The 24850-nt window shown below is 36.1% G+C and overlaps 2 protein-coding genes across 3 annotated transcripts in view; one reads left to right on the plus strand and one right to left on the minus strand.

Moving 5' to 3' along the window:
- Nucleotides 1-13345, minus strand: part of LOC149795321 (pre-mRNA-splicing factor SLU7-like) — a 50672-nt gene extending 37327 nt beyond the window's left edge. Inside the window, exons 1-3 of the mRNA XM_089965087.1 lie at nt 13210-13345; nt 7268-7458; nt 4149-4299 (exon numbers count right to left, since the gene is read on the minus strand). Coding sequence (XP_089821213.1) covers nt 4149-4299; nt 7268-7434 — 318 coding nt within the window. The 5' untranslated portion in view covers nt 7435-7458; nt 13210-13345. The remainder of the gene's footprint in view (nt 1-4148; nt 4300-7267; nt 7459-13209) is intronic.
- Nucleotides 13346-13523: 178 nt separating this feature from the next.
- The window catches only part of LOC149795322 (nitric oxide-associated protein 1-like), a 34132-nt gene continuing 22805 nt past the window's right edge, over nt 13524-24850 (plus strand). Inside the window, exons 1-4 of one of the 2 annotated variants that reach the window (XM_089965088.1) lie at nt 13524-13629; nt 15722-16803; nt 19063-19191; nt 20928-21095. In XM_089965088.1, the coding sequence (XP_089821214.1) occupies nt 15768-16803; nt 19063-19191; nt 20928-21095 (1333 nt within the window). In that variant the 5' untranslated portion in view covers nt 13524-13629; nt 15722-15767. Of the gene's footprint in view, nt 13630-13650; nt 13787-15721; nt 16804-19062; nt 19192-20927; nt 21096-24850 lie in introns of those variants that run through there. The other variant, XM_089965089.1, reaches the window with a different exon arrangement.

Consider the following 24850-nt stretch of genomic DNA (forward strand, 5'->3'; position numbering starts at 1 on the left):
TCCTTGTTGACAAGAAGCCCAGGTTGGTAAGCAGTGTAACAAGGGTTATGAGCTGATGGTGAATCCCAATGAAAGTGCCCTGAATTGGTATACAGTGTTGCAGGAGGATCGCAGGAATGACCTGGAAGCCTTGTGAATAGGGACATATGGGTATGCATCTTGTAAGTATACACTAATGGCTAAGTCTCCCTCTTGGGAGGCATTCTAAAATGTACCATGGTATTTCCATTTAAAACTAAGGGATGTGAATGAATTGATTGAGGGTGCCTGAGTCAGTGACCAGAGGGGCAGAGTGCCTTTGCCTTTGGGACCAAGAAAAGTATGGGATAAAAAACAACAGAGAAATGTTGGAACGAACAATAGGAGCCTCTTGGTGCTTTATCGGCTCTGGCTTGCAAGAACTGTGGGCACCACTGGGTGGAGCTTTGATAGGACGGTTATCAGAGGTTTGTGTCCTATGTGTGGGCCTTGGGTCCTTTTGCTGATTTCCCATATTATCCCTCTATCGGCGATGTGGTTGCATGGAAGGGAATTTGGTCTCCATGGTGACTTGTTCTTCAATCTGCCTGTTAAAATGATGGTTAGGATAAAGGCTGTGCTCTTAGCTGGGCGTTATGGTGGATCCTTCAGGAAGTGCAGGCAGAGAGCACAGAGTCACATTCTACCAATAGTAAATTGTAGCTGTTGGATACAACATTGGCCAAACTGTGTTCAGCGACTCTGTTCAGTATTTGGGCCATTCTTGAGACTGATACCCATGCATGCAGTGATGTATTCATTGTGGGAGGAGAAAAGCTATGTTTCACATGTTGGAAGATAGCTATAGAGACAATGTCCAAGACTGAAGCCATGGTAATGATATAGTGCATTAACTGCCGAGTGTCATCAAAGGCCATCCAAACATATGGAATGTGGCTTTGTCATCCCCAAATCAGCATTATCAACAGAACTGATGAAGTCACTTGAGAACAAACATCTTCTGGTTACATGAGGCAAGTCTAAGGTCTTCTGTAATGCATGAGACTTAGCAGGCCAAGAGTGACGAGGTCTGCTGCTGAGTAAACTAATAGAATGTCCTGAATTAGAAATTGTGACTTTGAGACAGTCCTTGAGTAAAGAGTCTCTTCTCATGGCAGAATGTGGAGAAACTGCAAAGTGGCATTTCTTGAAGCATGAGAAACCATTCTTGGCATCATGCTGAATGAGTGTCTTGAGTTGGTATGTGGGTTAGACTGGTCCCTGCACGCATCTGCAAGTCGGGTTTGATGTACTTGAAGCTGGGCTGTTAGTTGTTGTTGTTGTTGTTGTTGTAGGGTTTAATGTGATTCTTCAGCACAAGATAGGCTATACATGGCGGCCAGTACAAATGGTGGAGGTAAATCCCGGGAAAACCCCGGCAAGAACCACAGACCCATCCGGGCTGTTAATGACTGAACCCATAGTATTTAGGTTTTGACCCTTCATGATCCTAGTATATGGCCTAGGCCAGTCGCAATGGAAAAAGGACATCTGTGTGGGGAGGACACTGTAACGATCATCAGTTTGGAATGGGTTATGGGATGTTTGATCCATGTAACCTGTCCGTATGTCTGTTTTGTACGAGGGCGTCTGTGTGTGATTTGGATTCTAATGTAACTTTTTTAAAAATCAGTCATACCACTATGATGTTTGCAGTGTGGTAGTTTATAGTGATGTCTAGCACTAGAGCATTATGTCACAGATATGTAGCATCATGTCCCACCCTGTCACTTTTTCCTGATACCAGACCGACCAGTCCTAACACTAACCTCTTAATACTGAGCGCTTAGTGCGGCAGCCGTTATTACCATTTTTTATAAGTCTTTGGTATGACTTGGCTGGGGATTGAACCTGCGACCTCATGCATCTAAGGCGGATGCTCTAACCACTAGGTCAGCAGAACAGAAGCATGAGAGGGAACTTGGCTGTTGTTAGCTCTGTATCGCAGTTCCACAATAGCTATCAAGTCAAATCTCAAGGAGGCAAGGCAGAGGGAGATGCCAATAATGCTGAGTCCTGTGCTGGTGAGTTGGGTGCCAGAGCTGTTTCAGAGCATATCAATGACCACCACTTTGTGGCTGAAGGGAAAGAGTTGGTTTATCTCCCTTGTCCACCAGAAATTCTCATGCTGATGAAATGTCTGCATGTAGATTGGTGATGTGTTTGCCCTGAGCTGTGAGTTTCTGCATTCTGCCCATAGTTCTAATCCGTAAGACAAACAAAGCAAAATGTACAAAACTGTAGCCCTGCACCTATCTTTTAAAATACAATGTTGGTCCAGAGCTCAATCTTAAAAGGTTGACCCAGAAATTGATAACAGAAAGTCTAATAAAGCAGTGAAGTGTACAGGTAAAATATAATGACAATACCCCCTGTAAGTAAGAGAAGTAAAAACCTGTAGACCTGCAGATGTGATCTCTGAATAGAGTGTGGCATGACAGCAGACGATTTCATTCACAATGCTACCTGTAGGGTTGTTGTTTTTTGTTGTTGTTTTAGGGTTTAATGCCATTTTTCAGCACATGATAGGCTATACATGGCGGCCACTAATAATGCTGGAGGAAGAACCTGGGAAAACCCCAGAAAGAACCACCGACCCCCCGAGAAGCTACTGGCAAGCTTTCTCACATACCCACATTGACCAAATCAGAGACTCGAACCGACGCAGACAGAGGTGAGATGGCAGTTACCTGTAACGGAGAGCGCTTTAGACCACTTGGCCACTAGGGGCCCCCTACCTGTAGGGAAGGTCAAGGATGGCATGTACATGTAGAATGGCATATGGCGATGATATATGTATATGCATATGTAGGTGGCATATATATGTAGAATCATTGAAGCATGTAATCCCAAGGCTAAGGATGCCACGGTAAAGGAAACTCACATGTATGTACCAGAAATGATGGAATTATACATATATAAGGAGTTTCTTAAGGGCATAAAGACATGCACAGATATAAATAATGTACCCCAAACCTATATTATGAAGTTGTATAGGCTAAGTGTGAGTGAATAAGTGCTCTATAAATAAAATGGATAAATAGGATGGAATGCTTATGCACATAAACATGACTCAATTGTTGCCTACAGAAACATGCAAGAGCAAGATGCAACTGAATAAACCATGTATAGAAAACTCACATGTACTTGTCTGTTGTTGTTGTTGTTGTTGTGGGGTTTAACGCCATTTTTCAGCACACGATAGGCTATACATGGCAGCCAGTATTAATGGTGGAGGAAGAACCCAGGAAAACCCTGGAAAGAACCACCGACCCACAAGAACCTACTGGCAAGCTTTCTCACATACCCACATTGGCTGAATCCAAGACTCGAACCCACACAGACAGAGGTGAGATGGCAGTGATCCGTAATGGACAGCGCTTTAGACCACTCGGCCACTCGGGGCCCCTGTACTTGTCTGACCAGAGTGGAAGCAATAAAGAAATATACACAAGTGTCTACATTACATGCAAAATACATTTACATAAAAGGGAATTGAGGCACCATTATATATACGTACAAAGATGGTGTGACAATATCCATTATGAGGCAACTACCTGATGGGAAAAAGGCCCACAGGCCACCTGTACAAGTGAAAACACTGAAATTGGTGCCCAGACGCCATGAATGCCTCGGAATGGAAAACTCATCAATAAGTACCCATTCATAACAGAATGTTATAAATTAGGAGGCTGTGGGGTGGGCTGGGTTAAGAACTAGAAACTTGCATGTACAAAATAATTATAACCCAAACTAACAAAATGTAAAGGCAGAACTCTGTCAGCATAGAAAGAGAAAAAGTTGGAAATATAGACAAGTATACTTTCCTCAGAAGCGAATAAACTCCTCCAACTTTTGTAATGGTATATCTTCATTGCAGATTCTGGCTTTTGCATGGCCTCTCATGACAAAATCATTCTTCTTGGCATGAGCATAAGCAGTACTGAGAGGTTCTTAAACTTTGCCGCAATTCTTATATCTAAGGGGAGGTCACCCTGCCTGACCATCACACTGATCAACATAATTTTTAGCTCCCTTTAGCTAAAAGTAGTATCTGGGAAGCTGGATTTGCAAGGTAGTAGTTCTCCTAAGGTATTTTGATTGGGTAGGGTATTTACAGAATAAATTACCTGTTTAACTCCCCTTTTGAACCACTCCTCCATCTTGCTATAAGACTTCAGTTTTTCTTCCTGAGGTCGCTGATGCTTCAGTGTAGGTGTTGTTGTTCCAAAATACCAAGGAGCCTGCATGATATACTGGGGAATATGAGGGTTGATGTCCCTTGTAAAAAGATCAAATAATATTAAGCATCATTATTATCTATGAAAGCAATGCGTACACTTTTGTATGGTCTCATATTTCAAGTGGATGAGTTGTTCTGATTACGTGACTAATGAGCAAGGCTGCAATGATATATCAATATATCACAATATGCCTCTACAACATTATTGTCATGATACAATTTTAGCGTATCATGATAATTTAATAATATTTATGCAGTATCAAAGAGAATCAAAACTTTTAAAAAAGTTTTACAATGAATGCAATGGTGACAATTTTAGAAAATGTAAAGTACAAGTCAACGAGTATTTATATGCATGACTTTCTATGAAAACTAATCAAATAAATATGAAACAGAATATGAAAAAAGTCTAAATACAGAAATAAAAAGTCACATTTAGCACATTTGTGCTGAGACATTTATAAGTTACTTGTTATGGTCATCCAATTTCACTGCATTTCTTACAGACACTTCTAGCTTCTTTTCAAGTATTTTTTTAAAAAAAATTAAAGCATATAATTTTACTATAATTTGTACTAGTGTTATAACTTTATACATTTGTTTCAAAATATTGCAATATTATCATGATACAACATGAAATAATGCATTATATCGTGATACAGCTGAATGCATATCATTGCAACCCTACTAATGAGCATGCAAGTCTACCTAAGATATCTGACATACAGTACACATACAATTACAAACTTGAATTTCTAAATAGAGTCAGTTACCATCTTACTTAAAATTAATATAAGAGAAACATTACAAACATTCAAATAAATACCATATAAACTCGTTTATAAGTTGAGCCCAACTGCAAGTAGCAAAACCTTGATCCGCAGTAGATTAATGCATTGGCAGATCAGGGTCTATGCTTTTTGTATTACTGACTACTCCTAGCAAACTGCACAGATCCAGATCTTCCAGCACATTATGCAACAGCTGATCTGGGTCTGTGCAGGTGACAGATGGCCTCAACTTCTAAAGGCATATTTCATCCATGATACACAAGAATATCAAGTGAGTTAGATGATATCACATGGTACAACATATATGATACAACATATGAGGTACAACATATTATGTCATAATACATCAGATACTTTTTCTGTTACGTCTTTGGATCAAAATCAATATATGGACCATAATAAACAATACTGATTTTTGTTGAGTTCAAAACATTATTTTACTGAGATGTGAAGTAGGATATTGTGAAATATTTTTTAATTGTTTAAGGTGCTTTTATATGGAGATCTAAAAATAACCTATACAGACATGATACAATGCATTACAGAACTGCCAGAACTGCAAAATAACAAATATTTTCTCTTATTGTTGAATGTAAGTAACCTGTTCAGAATAAAAAATAGGCATGAAGAATTTTTTTAATACATATTATATGACCACTGTGTTATTTACATTTATATAACCATATCATAATGAAATAGCACATTTAATAAAACCTCAGGACTTCACAACTGATATTAAAATGTCATGCAAAGGAAAGGTGTAAAAACAAAACATACAAGACATTAAAATGAATTTCAAAGTAATTTCACTACACTATTATACAGGCTGATCAAATAAAAATCAGTATTTTTCATCATGTGATAAACAGAATCATACATTTGTTCTCATTTCAAATAAAATTTATGAAAACTCTTCAAATAATTTCAATAGTTTACTCCAAAAGTCTTTTAGTAGAAAGATTATTCAACTTGTTTTATAGTTTTCATCTGAAATGAGCATTCACATAAGATCCTATATCTGTGTATAACATGAGACAAACTGAAAACATCACAGACTAAACTCTACTACTATGGTATGTGAGTCTATGCTATTTACAGCTGGGTGAAAACTGTATGTGGTTACATCAAGTATACATTTCCTATGGTATGTGAGTCTATGCTATTTACAGCTGGGTGAAAACTGTATGTGGTTACATCAAGTATACATTTGGTATGTGAGTCTATGCTATTTACAGATAGGTGAAAGCTGTATGTGGTTGCATGAAGTATACATCTCCTCCTCATTTTCCCTGACCTATTTCTTCTCTCCTTCTCAGTGTATATTTTTTCAGTATGTTTTACCCCTCCTCAACCCCACCAAGTAAGATAAAAAAAATTATATTATTAAGTATTTTTCAGAAGGATTTACCCCCAGTCAAGTATGGTTATGTTTTTCTCCAACAACTTATAATATCTAGAACTGTGCAATTGTATTTCAAACCCAACACACACACACAAATGTATGCAGTGATTTCATACTGAGGCATGTAGCAAAACCAGTAACCTGTATTTGTAAGTTCATACCATCATACATGCACATTAATGAACTAGAATAACCAATAAAACTGTGAATATCAACTTGCTGAATTAACTTTCTTGAAAAACAAACCTGTTCAAGTGTACTTTGAGTTTGGAAAGTTTTGGAAAGTGTCATCACAAAAGAAATTCAAACCCTAATAAACTGTGTTCAATAGTCTTATGTCAGAATTTTAGAAATGATTTAAGCACTTCATATGAAACAAACATGCATGTATAAATTCAACTTTCTATCCGAATAGGCCCAGAAAAATCTTCTGAAATTTTTCACTAAGATTCAGTTGCACTTAATAAAGAGCTTTTTCTTTACACTTAGGCACAATTATGTCAAGTGATACAGCATTTTAGTTGCCTGATATCAGTTACCCCATGCAATAAGCCACCTTAAGATAATTTTTTTTTGTCCAGCCATTATGATTGTAAAACTTGCCCAGACACTAGATGGGATCAATGTTTAAAATGAACAAACAACCTCAAGGTCCAATCTTCAACATTGTTCTCCTCCAACCAACACTGACAACTAAAAGAAAAGTTAGTGTTTAATTTTCCACATCTGTTTGATACTTCACTTTCCTGTTACCATTTTTATTCAAATTAAGGCAGCTGTTGAAAAGAGGCTGTGCTGCTTTATATGACTTACTTTCCCTCCTCATCTTGCATGGCTGGAGCTGTGCCAGCTTTCCGTGCTTCTTCTAGCTCCTTCATTTTGCGCCAATCTTCTCGTGACTGACGTTGTGGCTCCTTCTCCTGCTCTGATTTGACCTGCTTTGCCACCACTGAGGGTGGCAGATTCAGGTGGAATGACATGGTTCAGCGTGTAAGTGTCTCTACCTGAAATATCATATAATATACAATGCATCACAATTTGACATTAGGATATTTTCTATCTATTTTTAAGTGTACAGTTTTCTGACTCACTGGAAATTTGGTCAAATCAGGTAATCCATATAGATAGTAGGAATAAAATTTAAAATAGTCTTTTTAATTTAATTTCTATTTCTAGGTAAATTATAAGCAAATCTGTCTATCTAGCTAACATTCAGGTTTATCAGACATTTTTTAAAATGGAACAATTTGTTGATAAAACTAGAGTAGGATAGAAAATTATGTCTTGCTAATAATAAAGTGGGAAAACTAATGAACTACCAGGTTCAACCTATCAACTGCCAGTTGTTTCTCAATAAACATATATTCAAAATTCCAGAGAGCAGCTAACTATTTTACTTGGGTTATGCATTATTTCTTTTTTATACATATGATAGATTCATAACAGAGTGCACAAGTCTTTCTATTTTCATGCCACACTCAAAGTTCTTAAAATAATATATCTTCTGCTTAATGGTCCAGGTGAAAATATGCTTTACTGTTGTCTGTTTCAAATTTCTCAGCAGTATAGATCACAATTTTAGAAGAATAAAACCAAAGATGGCAGAAAAAACAAACTTCTCATAATTATACTTCATACTTAACATAAACGTTTGATACTGATTAAAGAAATTATCTGCAGAACAAAAACACTTTCTTTCCAAGGATGAAGTAGAGGGAAGTATCTTCACTCGTCCAACTTATATTTACACCATACATGCCTCTTCTGTGAAAGAAATAAAATCTGCATGCATTGCTCATAGTGAGCTAAGCCTAACTCTCAAGACTGTTAGTTTTTACCTATAACCTTAATGAGAGCCATACATATATAATATTACAAGAACATGACATGGGAATGGTACAAAGATACATCTTAACTCAAGGTTTTGAACTAAAAGTTGGAGAGATACATGACTTCAGTTCTGCTCAAGGGCTCCATGCAGAATGCTTGGAATTTATGATGTACAGTTACAACAAGCCCCCTTCTCTTCAGTATGTAGTCAGTCCTGGGTGATTTCAGTTAAATAAATTTAAAGTAAACAACAAGTCCAAGTGGGCTGAGATCACACACTCTCTGACATCTAACAGTCACAGGAAAGAGCAGTTGGCCAAGAATTCTGGGTCAATAGGATGCTTTCAATAAAACAATTCTTCTAAATTGAATGCTAGTTATTGCATATGTTATGAATGCAAATCTTTTAGGTTTCCCTGCTTTTTTGTATTTTCATCCATAATTGATAGCACATAATAATAATAATAATAATAATAATAATAATTATGTCACATCAACATCACTGGCCACTATAGAAAGGACTCTATATTAGGATGTTTCTTGGTCAATGAGGGACAAATTCTAGTTAACATTTCTTTTTGATAAAGTTGTGCAAATGATTTACTAATTTTAGTAATAGCTATATTTAATGGCAGAGCAGCATAATTTATATAAATTTTCAATATAACACTGTCAAAATTGGTCAAATTCTCCTGAGGAGTTCTCTTTATCTGATTGCAGTTTAGTATTATTCATTGGGGGGTGGGGCAAAAATGTGAACAACTGCAGTATTGCCTGGTGTTGGGTCTGACACTGTCTATGGTCTTCTGGGTAGTCCATGCTGACTTCCCACCACATGAATTCACTGTCTGCTCAGCTGTTGGAATATATGGATTTTCAGGTGACAGTCAAGGGCATACACCTTCTTAGGTTATAATCCAACAAATTGGAAAACATCTGGATCATGTTCAAGACTCTCTACCATTCCCAAAATTTTTAGATCGCAGAACACCACAGGAAGTGTCTTCAGGTCCACACAGTAGATTAAATGGTGGATGTGTGTATTCCTTGGGACTTCAAACACTGTCAGCAACCAGGACTCGAGTTGAAAAGATGGTTGTCATATGCCATATGCAAGGTCTGTTCGTGAATTGAAAATTTAGGGTAGAAATTGCCTCCGGAACTGCCTCTGCATTGACTGATGATGACATGGATGCCCTCAGGACCGATTTCATCTGCTACTTTGTAGCAACCATCATCTAGCACTTTTTCCTGTCTAGTACTGGCAGTGAAGAACTCTTCTGCCATAAGGCTTTTAAATTAAACCATAGCCTCTTTTCTGGGGAAACAGGAATGAAGCAGTTTTCCATTATTCTCCAATATGAAAACTGAGCCATGGAATTTAGCAGCACTACTTTAAAGCTAGGGAGCAGGACAAACAGCCAGTTGTTTTATTAAAGCCTACATCTTCTTTAACTGAGTGGGACAGAAGACAAGTGAAAACTGGATGTAGCAAACATGCATTATAACCAAAAGTGTTTGTCAATATCAAGAACAGATCTAAGACCTTGCACAGCTGATTCAACATATCTAGTTCCTTTTGAAAGCTGGACTCAATAGGAATGAGACATTTTCTTGATGTTCTAATTTTTCTGCCAGTCCAGAATAATGACTAGGTCATAACAATGTTGACTTATTAGTATTTCAACACAAACGGAAGCTTCCTGATGTAAACAAGCTGTCAGACCACTCGCTGTTCATTTTTGGTTTCTAGAATAGTCAATTTCAGTAAAAATTGCATCATCTGCATCTAGTATTTGTAATTTCTAGCTATATTTCTAAACAAACTGAACAATTATATATATATATATATATATATATATATATATATATATATATATATATATATATATATATATATATATATATATATATATATATGTATGTGTGTGTGTGTGTGTGTGTGTGTGTGTGTCTGTATGTGTGTTCATGTGTCTGCATGTGTGTGTGTTTAAAGAGATGTAACTCCAAATTTTATGGAATTATTGAAATTATCAAACACATTGAACTACCTTGAAAACACAGACTGACCAAAGCAAATATGGTGATCATGTTCCTAAAGAAACTCCTGTTTGATTTGAAATGCCAACTAGCTGACAGTGTTTGGGAACCCCTGGCAATAATTAGGTTAGACCTTATAAATCAATGCATGAAATAACTATATTTATATCCTTGATGCCTTCTGTTTTTACAGTCAGATGAGGAGAGTACAAACAAATGGGGTGGTTTGAGATTGCTATAGTATAGTCTTACAACATAAGATGCCCCTCGTGACTCCTGATATTTGTGTTCTTGGGGTCCCAAAAACACAAATATCAGGGGAGGCATCTAGTCCTACAACCTAAAAAACACAAATATCAGGGGAGGCATCTTATATGTGGGTCTAGAGAAGCATCTTACATTGTAAGACTAACTATAGTACTGCATTATTCATGTTGTCTATATACCATACCTTAAGGGCAACTGGTAATATGAATTGGCCTAATGGGTGGGTGGATGTAGTGTAGTCAAATATCATGTATAGCATGTAATGAGTGTGTAATTTTAATTTTCAACGTACTTTTAACAATGTTCCAGTCATATCGCTATAATGTCTGCATTGTTGCTGTTTTACTGTTATGTCCAGCACTGGGGCTTGTCCCACCCAGTCACATTGTCCTGATACCAGGTCAACCAGTCCAAAAACTATCCTCTTAATGCTGAGCACCAAGTGAGGCAGCTGTTGCTACCATTTTAAAAAGTCTTTGGTATGACTCAGCTGGGATTTGAACCCAGTATGTAATAAATTACAAGTTATATACTATTAGCTTAAAAATCTGTCATGTCAATGTTCAGGAGCAAACTGTTTTACAGAAAATGTATTTATAATTCATTATTAATAATGTGTATTTATAATTCATTATTAATATTGTACTTCATGCACAACAGATCACAGCATTGGGATAGTACTGAGCTATTGTACTGTAAATATTTTGTTGCATAAAGACTAACCAATATGTAATGAGCTTTACATTTTTCTTATACAATGGGTATTGCTCACATTGCACGTGGCCAACATCACGATGCCATGTGATGGGGGCTGCTATATTGGTCTTTTTCAGGTAAACCCAGTACCTTGTCCCTTGAATGAGTCATATTACACACATACCTGTAACCCAATGACTATCAAACTTTCCATATTGAAAGTATAGTTGTGATCAGTACTGTTATTAGCAAAGAGAATTACAAAATGTTCCTGAAATACATCCTATAAAATGACATATGCTTGTTTACATTTAACTTTTCTTTATCTCTACTTTGTATTCTTCTAACTATTAATTTGCCAAACTTTATATCTTTATGTCTTTTGGTCTTGATACCCCTCTACAGATAATGAAAAGCACTTGCCATTAGCTACTTATTCTAAACATTACATGTATATACAAAAAAGTATATACTGAATTTAACTGCGAACAGGAGAACTATTCTAGCTGTGATATGCATTTCCACTTGTGTGTGAGAAGGCAATTAATTCAAAACAAGTCTGAATCAAATTAAGAAAAATACAGATTATACCAAAATTACAAACTGATCAAGTAAGATATGTGAGCAGTTGCCTAGTTTACAAGATGGTACCTTGTAGAGTTTGGTGAATGTCATGATCATCTCAAAGGATAGTGCAACATGAATAATGAAGATCAACATGACATGTAATCATGTATATATGTATGTGCTTTTCTACACTGGATTCTGTGGTATGTGAAATATGCCAAGTATAGGGAAAGAGTTGACACTTATTTGTGTGGTTAGTTATGCACATGATATTAGTGATTTAGTGACATCTTTCTGTATTTGTGATAACTAGTTATTTATATTGTCTTGTGTCACAATTGAACATTGGATAATTAATTACAGTGAAGTTATTTGCAAAGACATGGATGCTGCAGAAACCATCATGATACAAGGAGCCAGTTAAATGTGGATAGTGGCCTACATAAAGGCAAAATACCAGACCAAAGTCGTATACTTTTTACATTATGCCTTCGAACAATTATTAGGATACTATGAAAGTGGTTAGAGAATTAAACTCAAGATTTAATAATTAATAAAGTTTAGAAAAATGAATTACCAGTCGAGTATAAATTTACAAAATGACACAGAAGCAGAGAATATAAATATTCTAAGTCTTCATTTTGGGGAACATCATAATGTATGGGACTAATATTACATCATTATTATTATTATTATTATTATAATTATTATTATTTATTATTACCAAAGTACATGGAGAATTGAGTTATTTTCTTTATCATAAAATGATGCTCATATAGGCCTTCACTGCTTTTTATTTGGAACTACTGTCAAAGTTGTTCATGACTGACTAGAATCCATTTTATTTGCAAACAGAATGTGCAGAAAAACAGCTCGTGCTCAATTTCTCCAAGTTTGTTCAAAATCCACTCCTTCTTGCCACTACATGGAGTGTTCATAAGTGTCACTGGCGTTTCATAATCACTACATATGTACTCCATTTATATTCTGCACACTGCATCAAAGTCTGTGGAAAAAAGGTACGGATTGTTTTTATTATAAGTTATTCTTTCACACACTCACTGACAATGTTGCATGCTACTTAACTAAAGAAACGGGACATTACTATTACCATAATTTTGAGTCATTTCTTCACATTCTGAGTACCATCCCCAGCCATCTGTGATAAATTATGCATTACCGATAGCCCTAGTCCTACATGTAAGACCTCGACGCTGGTATTTATGTTCTGGGTATCACTAAAACATAAACAACATGTAATACGTCTTACATTGTAGGACTACCGTCAGCCCTTAATTTGTCAGAAAGTAAAATGTGACGGTGAACGTTAGCAAAGAGAGGGATTCGACCTTTACCTTAAATAATGGGATGTGACATCAATATCCTTACAATAACACCCAGTAAAGTTCAAAACGAATGACTTATAACTAAGTTAGTTAATTCTTTTTATGATATCGTTGTCAAAATCGTTCAACCGGAAATAACAGTTTAGCCACTTATATCATTTACAAATTATAATATTGACGTATGGTATTACAACACTGCAGATATTCGAATAAAAAAAATAATGTCAAAATGTAATTAAATGAAATAACCCGTAAATATATGCATATTGTAGCAGGTATCGTTTGAATTCAAAAAATCAGATCATATGTGATTGATGGTGTAAGCGGACCAATGTTTTCCACATGTTGATCATTAGATACGAGAAATTGCGTCTATTTTTTTTACTCAGTAGTAATTGATATAAACTTCATGCTTGTAATTTTGAATTTGTAGGTTATATTTTAATTTATTTTCATTTTATCTGCTGTTATGGTTGATTTTGGGATATAATGCTAACAAATCAACGGTATTCATTTTTATCAATTTTCGAGGTACCAGGCTGATTCGAACCATGAGCCATGACTGGTTCTGACCTAGTCCTACAACGTAAGACACTTCACCTGATAGCTATGTTATGTGGGGTGATGGCACTAAAACAAAAACAACATGTGCTATGTCTTACATTGTAAGACTAGTTCGGACCAGACTAATTGGGCCCAAATTACGGGCTGATTCAGACCATATCCAATATTATCAAGTTTCGCCTCGGATTTAAATGTGACATTTACATTTGTTTAATAGATGGTATTTCTCATATTATTATAGTCCTACAATGTAAGACCTCAGCCCTGATATTTATAATTTATTTTATGTTTTGGACGTCAAGGTCTTACATCCTGAATAACGACGCTTGGTAGCGTGTTTTGATGTCGACTAACATCGTAGCGAAAGTAAAATTTTCAGGAATATCTCGCACACTTGGCAGCCCATAACGATGCTTTGCTACAAATTAAAGTCGTGATGTTTTAGTCAGACTTTACTTACTCTGGTGTCCTTTTTTCTCATAAATTTAAATTCTCAAAAGAGCAAATGAATCTGTTTTCAAGTTTTGTTGGCCTACATTTCATTCAGCAGGAATGTGATGGAAGCGGGGGAATGCCGATATCAGATTAAGTTGAAGAAGAATTATATAATGAAAGAAATAAAAATATATTGTTACTGAAGAAAGTGGTTAGATAGCTTCACTTCATTCAAGATTCTCATCATCCTTTTAACAGATTTCAGTATTCCTGGCTTCCAAGTTCCATTGCATTCCATTGAACTGAAAGAAGAAACCTTTTGATTTGCAGGTTGGGATAAAAAAAGCAGATAAAGGTTACTGTGACATGAACAAGGAAAAAGTTTAATGTAAAAATATTAATCATATCAGGCCCAATCAGGCCCAAATCCTGAGGTAATCAAAATCCTCAGGAAACCATATCATGATTATGGTCCATTTTATAGAGCAACAGTGTAAGCTTGTCCAGAAATGTTTCTTTCTTTAATTACAGCAGTCTTGATTCCAGCTAACCAAAACTGCCTGAAAACCAGCTGATTTGATTTTGGCCTTGTGTCAGTTTTGGATCACTTAAAATTGAAACTTCATCAGAGCATATAGTCATCAGTTAGTCCCTGAACAATCACATGCATTCAAATGAAATACAGCATATAAATATAAATTATAAATATAAATAAATATATATATATATATATATAAAATTGATAGAAATTCTAAACATTGACTGTAATTTGTTGTTTTGTCAAAATATATCAACATTTACTTACATATGAGGACACATGATCACGTTTCATTCTTAGCTGAAAATTTAAAACCCCATAAAACCAAATATTTAATTTGTTCCCTATGGATTTTAGTGTTTAAGGGTTTCACTGCAACTCAAATTGAGGCCAACATAAATGTAACTGCACCAAACTGTGGATGGCTTGCAGATGCACACTTCACTTAATAAATGTCCCTCTTTCAAAAGTATTTATAACAAATCTGTAAATTTTGCAACAGTTTATAGAGCATTAGTCTAAGCCTGGTTATCAGATATGTGTCTTTCCTCAACGGCAGCATAAACTAAGCATGGCCTTACCAAATATCTGAGATTAGTTTAAGTATTGTTTTATTGATATGTCGAAATGAAAGACACAGATTTTGTCTGCAACAAGTACTTTTAATTTTGTCAGTTTTTCCAGTGTTTTGTTTATTTTCTATGCACAGTAATTATTGGACCAAAGCTTGATTTATTTGGACCTGATGACTTGTAGATTGCATTATCAGTTTTCTATGACCCATTATCAAGGTCACTGGTCACTGGCCTTGCAGACAACACTGTTCCAAGTTGGGCACATTCTACTGATGCATAGATTCAGGTGGTGTATTTTATGTATAATTTGCTAATTTTTTCAGTACAGTGTGATACCACTTGCATGTGAATGTGTTGAGTAATTGAGTATTAAGTTTTGTTTTTAAACTCATGATTTTTGTTGTTTCAGAAAGAGAAAATAATAGGACTGGATACTTGTTTACTCATTCATTAAAATGGCAGCCATTTGCCGCTGCATGTATCAGGGACGGGCAGTGAAACCAGTGCAGTTGTACAGAATGATGAGTGGAAAGCCTTGGTGGAGGAGCAAAAAAGAAGAAGAGAATGAAAAAGAAATGGGAAAACAAACTCCCAAGGAAACAGATGCCACACCAGTTATAGTCAAATATCTGGCAAATGCCATATCTAACCAAGGTGCTGAAAATTGGCAAACGCAAGAGCCATCAGTACCTTCTTTCTTGACAAAAGATGAACTTAAAAAACAACTTGGAGAACTGGAGTATGATATAGTTGCTCGACAGAATAGGGCTGTGCTGTTACCTGATGACAGGTCAACAGATGAAATTTATGATGCTATAAAGAAAATTGATGGTGTTGAAATGGATGATGTAGATCAAAATGAAGATAATAGTGATTATTTGGAAACTCTCACCTTTGAATCACCCCCACAGAAAAAGGAGAGGAAGAGAGTTCCAACTATTGTTGGAACCCCTGACCCCTCAGTTCCTTTGAGTGATGTCCCTTGTGGGGGATGTGGAGCTTTATTGCACTGTCAAGACCATGGAATCCCAGGATACATTATCAGTGAAAAATTTAAATCATTTTCTAAAGAGGAGCTGAGGAAATCACTGTGTCAGCGATGTTTCTTGATGACTCATCACAATCTGTGTCTTGATGTCAGTGTCAGTGAATACAAATATCATAATATTATACGGCAGATAAAAAATGACCAAGCACTTATCTTAATGGTTGTGGACCTCCTTGATATTGAAAACAGTATTGTTCGAAATTTCATTCCCATGATAGGAAAGAACAGGCCTCTGTACATCATAGGAAACAAAGTGGATCTTATTCCAAGAGATGAAGCTGGTTATTTACAAAGAGTAAAGACATTATTGAGAGATTCCTGTGAGAGAGCTGGGCTGAATCCAACAGGGAAAAATATTAAACATATATGTCTTGTTAGTGCTAAAACAGGTTATGGAATGGAAGACCTAATTACCCATCTAATGACACATTGGAAAATGAATGGTTAGTCTCTAAAGTGTAGGAAATGTCATTTTTAACATTTCCAAAAGATGTATATTTCTGTGAAATTCCTCAGAAATCCAGAATTTTTTCTTGCTTTACATTTCCTTCACAAGCAAAATTTCAGACTTGTCCCATGTCTGTACAACTTGGTGTTTCTTCCTGCCCATGAATATCCCTTGGAACCTTGGTCAGGGTACACATGAGTATGTCAAAATCTCGTTCATCCACTATCTCCATTCTCCATGGATGAACTTCATTCAAAACAGATTCAGATGACAAGCATGTCTATTCATGTTTCCTAATGTAAATATTACCAAGGGTCTGCGTCAATTACCACGTGATGGCAGGTACTGTGTGATCACTACTTAATGAATATACTCGATTATAATTTGGATCTAGGTGCAGACTGCTTAGGCCCAGATTTGCCATCACCATGTGCTGGCAGGTCTGTGTAAATGCATCTTGTTAGGATTGATCAAACAACATAGACTATGATCTGCCTGCACAGTACTAGATCAGGGTCAGTGTTTGGACCCAATTTGTGTGCAGTTGTATACAGCATTCTAAGTTTTGTGGAGAAATTTTGTTAGATGATAAGGTATAAAATACCCCTTACCATTAGTGTTAACTGTGCACAGTGCTCATTAAAATACTTAACTCCCCAGGTCAAGAATGATTTTATGGTAACCATTTCCATGGAGCAAATGATGCAGACTATCCAAAAAAAATTGTTTTTGTTGTTGTAGGTTTTAATGCCATTTTTCAGCACAAGATTGGCTATACATGACGGCCAGTATAAATGGTGGAGGAAGAACCCAGGAAAACCCCAGAAAAAACCTCCAACCCACGAGAAGCTACTGGCAAGCTTTCTCACATACCCACATTGGCTGAATCCGTGACTCGAACCCACGCAGAGGTGAAATGGCAATGATCTGTAACAGTGAGCACTTTAGACCACTCAGCCACTTGGGGCCCCAAGAAAATTTGAAATAAGTAATGAAAAGCATTTTATCTGATAGTCATGTTGAAAGCACATTAGTGTTATGCCATTACTTGCCATTAATTTAATCAACTTACGCCATGTTTTTTTTTAATAATCTACCTTGCTTACTACAAATAAGTTAGGTTATTTTCTTCTTGCAGCATTCTCCTGTTACCTAAGGTTGCATTATTGCTCCTTTTGTTGAAATATTAAATTACTATAGGAATAGTTCTACCAGATACTCAGTCTTATCTTCTGAATGACTATTCATTTGTGTTCATGGATGTGACAGTTATCCAAGTTGTCAGCAATTACCATATATACTTGCTTATAAGATTAGTCCAACTGCAAACTGCATTGAACCAGATCTGCCATTGCATTATGCACAGCAGATTTGGGTCTGCACAGTTTGTTAGGAGTAATGAATAGAACACAAACAAAATAGACCCAGATCTGCAGGTGCATTATGCTATGGCAGATCAGTATCTTTGTAGTTTGCAGTTTGACTAGACTTATAAGGGAGTATATATGGTATAAGAGTCTATGTTCAGTTTTGTTTAAAGTCATTTATCTTCAATATCAGTTACTCTATTCAACTGAAGCTTTCATTCAGTATTATAATATACCATTTACTCACTTATAAGACAAGTCCCTCTGCAAACTGCAGAGACCCAGATCTGCTGTCACATAATGTGCTGGCAGATCTGGATCTGCACAGTTTGTTAGGAGTAATCAGTAGAACAAACAGCATCAATCCTGATCTGTGGGTGCATTATACTATAGGAGATCAGGATCTTTGTTGTTTGCAGTGTTAATCGACATATAAATGAATATATACAGTACTTCCCTGATATGCTAAGATTTCCTGTCTTACATAAGCAGTTGGATTGTTCGTTAGTGTTTAATGGCACTTTCTGAATCATTGTTACATAGCTGGGACACCACTGAACCTTTATATTGCTTAGTTGATACTGTACAAAATTGAAACCTTGTATTGCATGTCTGAGACACTACTGAACCTTTGTACTGCACTTCTGGGGCACCAGTTAGCTTTGAATTGTATAGGTGATACACCACTAAAACCTTATATTGCATACCCAAGACACCACTGAACCATTATAGTACACAGTAGGGACACCACTCAACCTTTGTATTGCATAGTTGATAATCACTGTACCCTTTCATAAGATAGGAGAGACACACTGAACCCTTGTATAATATAGCTGAGACACTACTAAACCATTATCAGATAAATGTTTTTTCTTTCTTTCCTGCAGGTGATGTGTATTTAGTTGGCAACACCAATTCTGGTAAATCTTCAATTTTCAATGCCCTGATCCAGTCGGACTATTGCAGAGATAATGCTAGAGATACACTTCACAGAGCTACAGTGTCCATCTGGCCAGGTATAACAGTTCTTTCAGTTTTTCACATTTAAACTTAACTTTATTGTCTCACAAGAACAAAAGCACCTGCAGATTGGATTTATGGTATACCTGTACCGGAGCTGTCATTCACAAATGTACATCAGTGGAATAGAATTGAGTTTATAATATACATTACTGGAACTGTCATTGCAAGTGTACATCTTTGGAATAGAATTGAGTTTATGGTTGGTTTTATTTTGGGTGTATTGCCATTTCTTACTGCATGATAGGCAATGCTTGGCAGCCAGTGTAACTGTTGGATGAAGAACCTGAGAAAGCCCTGGTAGGAACCACCAACCCTGGGAAAGTTACTGGCAAGTTTTCTCACATACCCACATTCCCTGAGCTCAAGATTTTAACCCTTGCGGACAGAGATGAGATGGTAGTGATTGGTAAAGGCAAGTGCTTTAGACCACTTAGTCATCCAGGGCCCCATTTTAGTTTATGATGTACATTGCTTGATCTGTCATTTACAATTGTGCATCAATGGAATATTATTGCGTTTATGGCAAATCCATACTGAAACTGTCATTCACAAATGTACACCCAGATCTTTCAGTGTATTAATTGATGGCATATCTGGATCTTTGCAGTTTGCAGTTAGACCCAACTTATCAGGGTCTTCCTTGGAAATATTTTTCTTTGCGCCATGAAATTCGCCAAATTTAAACATTTCTACCCACTTCTCAGCCATAGAAGCCATTTTATGCTATGATGCAGAGACTTAAATACATGTGTAATATCATATTGGCCCTATTTTTAATCTTTTGAAACATCACAATAAAAGAAGTTTTTATATGTTTTTATTACATTTCAAAGCACAAGAATAATTATTAATAAATATAAAAATACCATTATATACATGTGAAGTTCAATGTATAGCATAGGAAAAGCAAGAATGAATAAGAATGTTTCTTTATAACTGATAATACAAAATACTGCTTAGCCTTCATGAACAATGTCCCTGACAATTCATTTACATCTGCCTCATTTTTTCCCAGACCGTTTTTTAAATGCCTTGCTGAAATAAAAATTCTCAACACTGGGCCCACCAATAGAAATTCTCATTAAATTTATTAGAGTATTATAATACTCTGTGTTTCAGAGCTAGATTAGCCATATTCTTTTTGCTTGATACAGACTTGTTGTATAAAGTAAATTTTTAATATTTCATTGATATAAGCGAATTGGGCTGTTTACAGTAGATGGCTGGCATCCTTGTAGTGGTATCCTGTGTTACTAGGTTAAGTTTGCAATAAACATAAATTAACAACTCATTGCAAATTACACCAATTCTTTTTCTGATGTTTAACAATAGAGTATATTTCCCAGTCATTCCTCATTTCCTACTAATCACATTTAATTGCTTCTCAAACCCGAATGACAGCTTGCAGTTTGCTGCAATCATGTTTGAATAACATCTTCTTCATCATCTACCAACATGATCCACTGACTGCTGCAGATAGTGAAAACAGTTATTAAGTGGCTTGAATTGCTTATATCAATGAAAAATTAAAAATTTACTTTATTAAAATTTGTCACCTGTAACTTTCACCAGTCAGTAAAATATAGCACCACTTACAAAATTCTTTCACATTTGGCAACAAATGCAAAGCCTAGTGGAGGCACTGCTTATAAGCAAGTATCATATAGTACTAGAAAATGCTGCATCATATTTTCATAATTAGTTTTTACTTCTTGTTTTTTTTTTAAAGGTACAACACTAAACTTATTGAAGTTCCCCATTGTGACCCCAACATCTTACATCATCGCAAAAAGGTTGCAGAGATTACATGAGTTGAGACCAATTATCCAACAGGAAGAAGAATTGAAGAAGCAAAGGCTCGAGAAATATGGGAGGAGCAAAAATGCCACTTTGTTCGGTATCAGAGAGGATCTTATCAAATTATAGCCATATACTGTCTAGTAATCTTGCCACATTGTATCATTCCCATTGTAGTTTTGTTTCTGCTCTATTACTTTTGAAAGACAAATTTAACAGGAGCATTTATATTAAGATCTATCTCTTGTTTCAATTTTCAACATTTTCTCACAAAATTTGATTCAATTATTGCCCAGTTTCAATTTGAAATGCCCTTTCATATTGAGCCAAGCTTTCTTTAACTACACCATATTGGTAATGTTATCTGTGTGATATGGACACGTTTTGTTTTGTTTTGTTTCATCATTCTAAGGGCCATACACATGCTGTTCCAGTCACTCAGGTGGCAGAGCTCCCAGCTCGATTTGTCAGACCACATTAGGGGCCCCGAGTGGTCTAAAGCGCTCTTCATTATGGATCACTGCCATCTCACCGCTGTCTGCGGCAGTTCAAGTCTCTGATTCAGCCAATGTGGGTATGTGAGAAAGCTTGCCAGTAACTTCTCGTGGGTCGGTGGTTCTTTCCGGGGTTTTCCCGGGTTCTTCCTCCACCATTAATACTGGCCGCCATGTATAGTTTATCATGTGCTGAAAAATGGTGTTAAACCCCACAACAACAACATCAGACCACAATAAACAACGTAGTTGAAATTAATGATGATGACAACAGGACAGTGTTGACATTTCCTCCACTTCTGATACTGGTACCAGGAGTGTTATCTCAGCCAATAAAATGGTTGGCTTCAGATTGACAAAAATGAAAAAAAGATTTCATTTTCTTTAAAATTGTGTAACGTTAAAAGAAAACACACATTAGGGACTTGCATATAGGTACCATTATTAGGGTCATTGAGTAAGGGGTGGAGTGGGTGGGTCCTATAGTAATCACCTTTCCAATCAATTTACACTTCTTGTAACCAACTTAGAACTGCAACCTATGCACATAAATGGATTCCATTTGGTTAATGATTTGCATGTTACAAATAGCTGTTCCTTGTAATGGTTTCGTCTTTCAGATGCGATTTTAATGGAGTTATTGCCAATATCTTGCTATTCAAGTTTTTGTTTTCTGCCTAATTAATTATTGGGTGGATGCAAACAGTATTAATTATTTTTCATTTTATCACACATTATATTTATTTGGATAACTTTGGTATTTTACTTTGTCCAATGCCAGATTGTGATACAGTTAACTTATACTTCCATAATCATAGTTTTTGGTGTCTTTATTGGTAAAACATAAACCATTCAATGCAGTCAGTGGATGAAACATGATGAAAGTTGACTCCATCATCTGCTTCAACAATTGGGAATTGACTGTTTAGTCATACAGGAATTGCAAATCCAGACACCAGTTGAGTTCTGAGGGGATATTACCATGTGTTTGAGGTAACAAGTTAATAGATACCGGAGCAAATGAGGGAGTGTGCCCTGTCCACATATGATAAGTAGAATAGACCAGTCATCAGAAAGTACTTAGGAATTCTCTGAACAGTCACTGATGACTTCTTTGAAGACAGGTTCTGAGAAAAATTGTATGTCAGTTACAAATCTCCCTACCAGTCCTGTTGAATTGAAACCCAATATGAGGTAAATCTCCCTCCAAAGCAATCTCAATTAAAGCTGACATTCGCAGTGAGAAGATGGAACCCATAAGGCAATTAAAACTTGCCATTCATTCAGACTGTCAAAGGAAATGATCAAAAGAGAATGCGCAGGAATGAAATATTATGGAAGAAAACTATATGGTATAATCTCTGAAGATGTAAAATGTAAATATTGAACAATACTTGGAAGATACAATACAGTGGTTTGACAAGCTACTGATGCAACTGGAAAATTAGTAATGACATTAACTTTTGTTGACTTTGCCTTTATTGAATTATTGTTGATGTTAATATTTCAAGACAAACTTTTCACATTTTGTATTAAAATCTGTAAGATGAGTTCAAATACAGGGGTTTTAGAATTCGAATTGAAAAATAGGTAAGTTAATTTAAGGAAGCCCTTAGGAAAGAAAAAAGAGCTATAACAAACCCTTGAAAAGTGTAAAATTTGATCTGAAATGTTTGTGTGAACAATGTTTCATTTCAGCCAAATTTGGGCTATATATTGATGAGACCTTGAATTAATTTGATTTCCAGCATTCCATAATATATGCAGATGTTAAGGCCTCTGATTGCACATCCACCTGACTTTGGGTCCACACTAGCTTTAACAACCTGTGTTGGATTTTGACCAGCTGTATAATGATTAGGATCTTGAATGAGTTTAATTTCAGATCAGAGTTGGGGATGCAGCAATGCCCTTCCACCCACCAAGCTTCCGAGAACATTGTATCCCACCTTTGATCATGTCTGTTTAAAACAGATTTAGATAAGTTGGGAAAATTTGCTTCCACATTTTGGCAGCCCATTGTGTGTAAAAGTTCTCACATCAGGGAAAAGAAAGATGTCAATCGTGAAGATCAGTGTACTGTATTGGCAGATCTTAAAACCTCATTGAGTTGATTTATTTTGAATGTGTGAAGGATCAGATCTTATTATCTGTAGCATTGTCAAAGCTGGACTTGTTTAATTCAACAATTTCAGGATTATTTACCTGAATAACATTTGCATGTACCAGCAGACTTGACAGATTTGATTGACAGGTTCTATCAGAAAATCACTGAAGCATGACCTTCATTATTCTGCTATAACTATTCTATATAGATAGTGATTCAAATAATAGTATCATAAACATTTCCTTTTTGTTTGGATTAAATTTGTGTTGATAACTGAGACATAATTTCAGGCCAGATGTAAATTTGTCAACAGCAGTTTCATTTGAATGAAGAATCACTTTAAATAAGTATTAAATCAAATTTCCATCTACTGATACCATTTATTTTTCTTTCTTTCATTGACAGTAATACTACACTTGAATACCATATACTTTTTCTTGTTCTTTTTAGTTTCCTCACAAAATATTGATTTGAAGCAGTGTATAGAAATTACAGATTATATATAAACATTAAAAAACTGTTAATCTGTGGGAATATTTTAGGAATGCAATGGGTTGAAGGCTTCTGTGTCACATGAAGAAATGTTTCATGGGGTCTTTAATTTAATAGCAGCAGTTACTTATCCTGTTGCAGTTGCTTAGCTAATCTGTTTTTATGCCAAAAATACACCACCCGGTTGATGTGAATACATCCTCCTACAGAGTGTAGATAAGTCAGTTTGACCTTTTGCACACCACTCTGTTGCATGGTCATGTGCAGAAGGTAGATACAATGTGTCATTCTTTTTCAAGGATGTCTTAGTGTGCAGATGTTTGCTGAGTGACCAGAGAAATTATGCCTGTGTACAGTTAAGATATCAGCAAATTAGCATTCTCTACAGTGTTAATATTCTCAGCATTACAATTGTCCATGGGGCCCCAAGTGGCCGAGTGGTCTAAAGTGCTCTCTGTTACGGATCACTGCCATCTCACCTCTGCGTGGGTTCGAGTCTAGGATTCGGCCAATGTGGGTATGTGAGAAAGCTTGCCAGTAGCTTCTCGTGGGTTGGTGGTTCTTCCTGGGGTTTTACCCGGGTTTTTCCTCCACCAATAATACTGGCCGCCATGCATAGCCTATCGTGCGCTGAAAAATGGCGTTAAACCCCACAACAACAACAACAACAATTGTCCATTCTTTCTAAAATAACTATTGTAGCCTTTCTTCTTACCCCCTTATAACTTTGTTCTTTGTGGAAATTCTGAGGCTACCTCATGT

The sequence above is a fragment of the Sinohyriopsis cumingii genome, chromosome 7 (assembly GCF_028554795.1).
Source record: "Sinohyriopsis cumingii isolate HCF-2022 chromosome 7, ASM2855479v2, whole genome shotgun sequence".
Lineage (NCBI taxonomy): Eukaryota > Metazoa > Mollusca > Bivalvia > Unionida > Unionidae > Sinohyriopsis > Sinohyriopsis cumingii.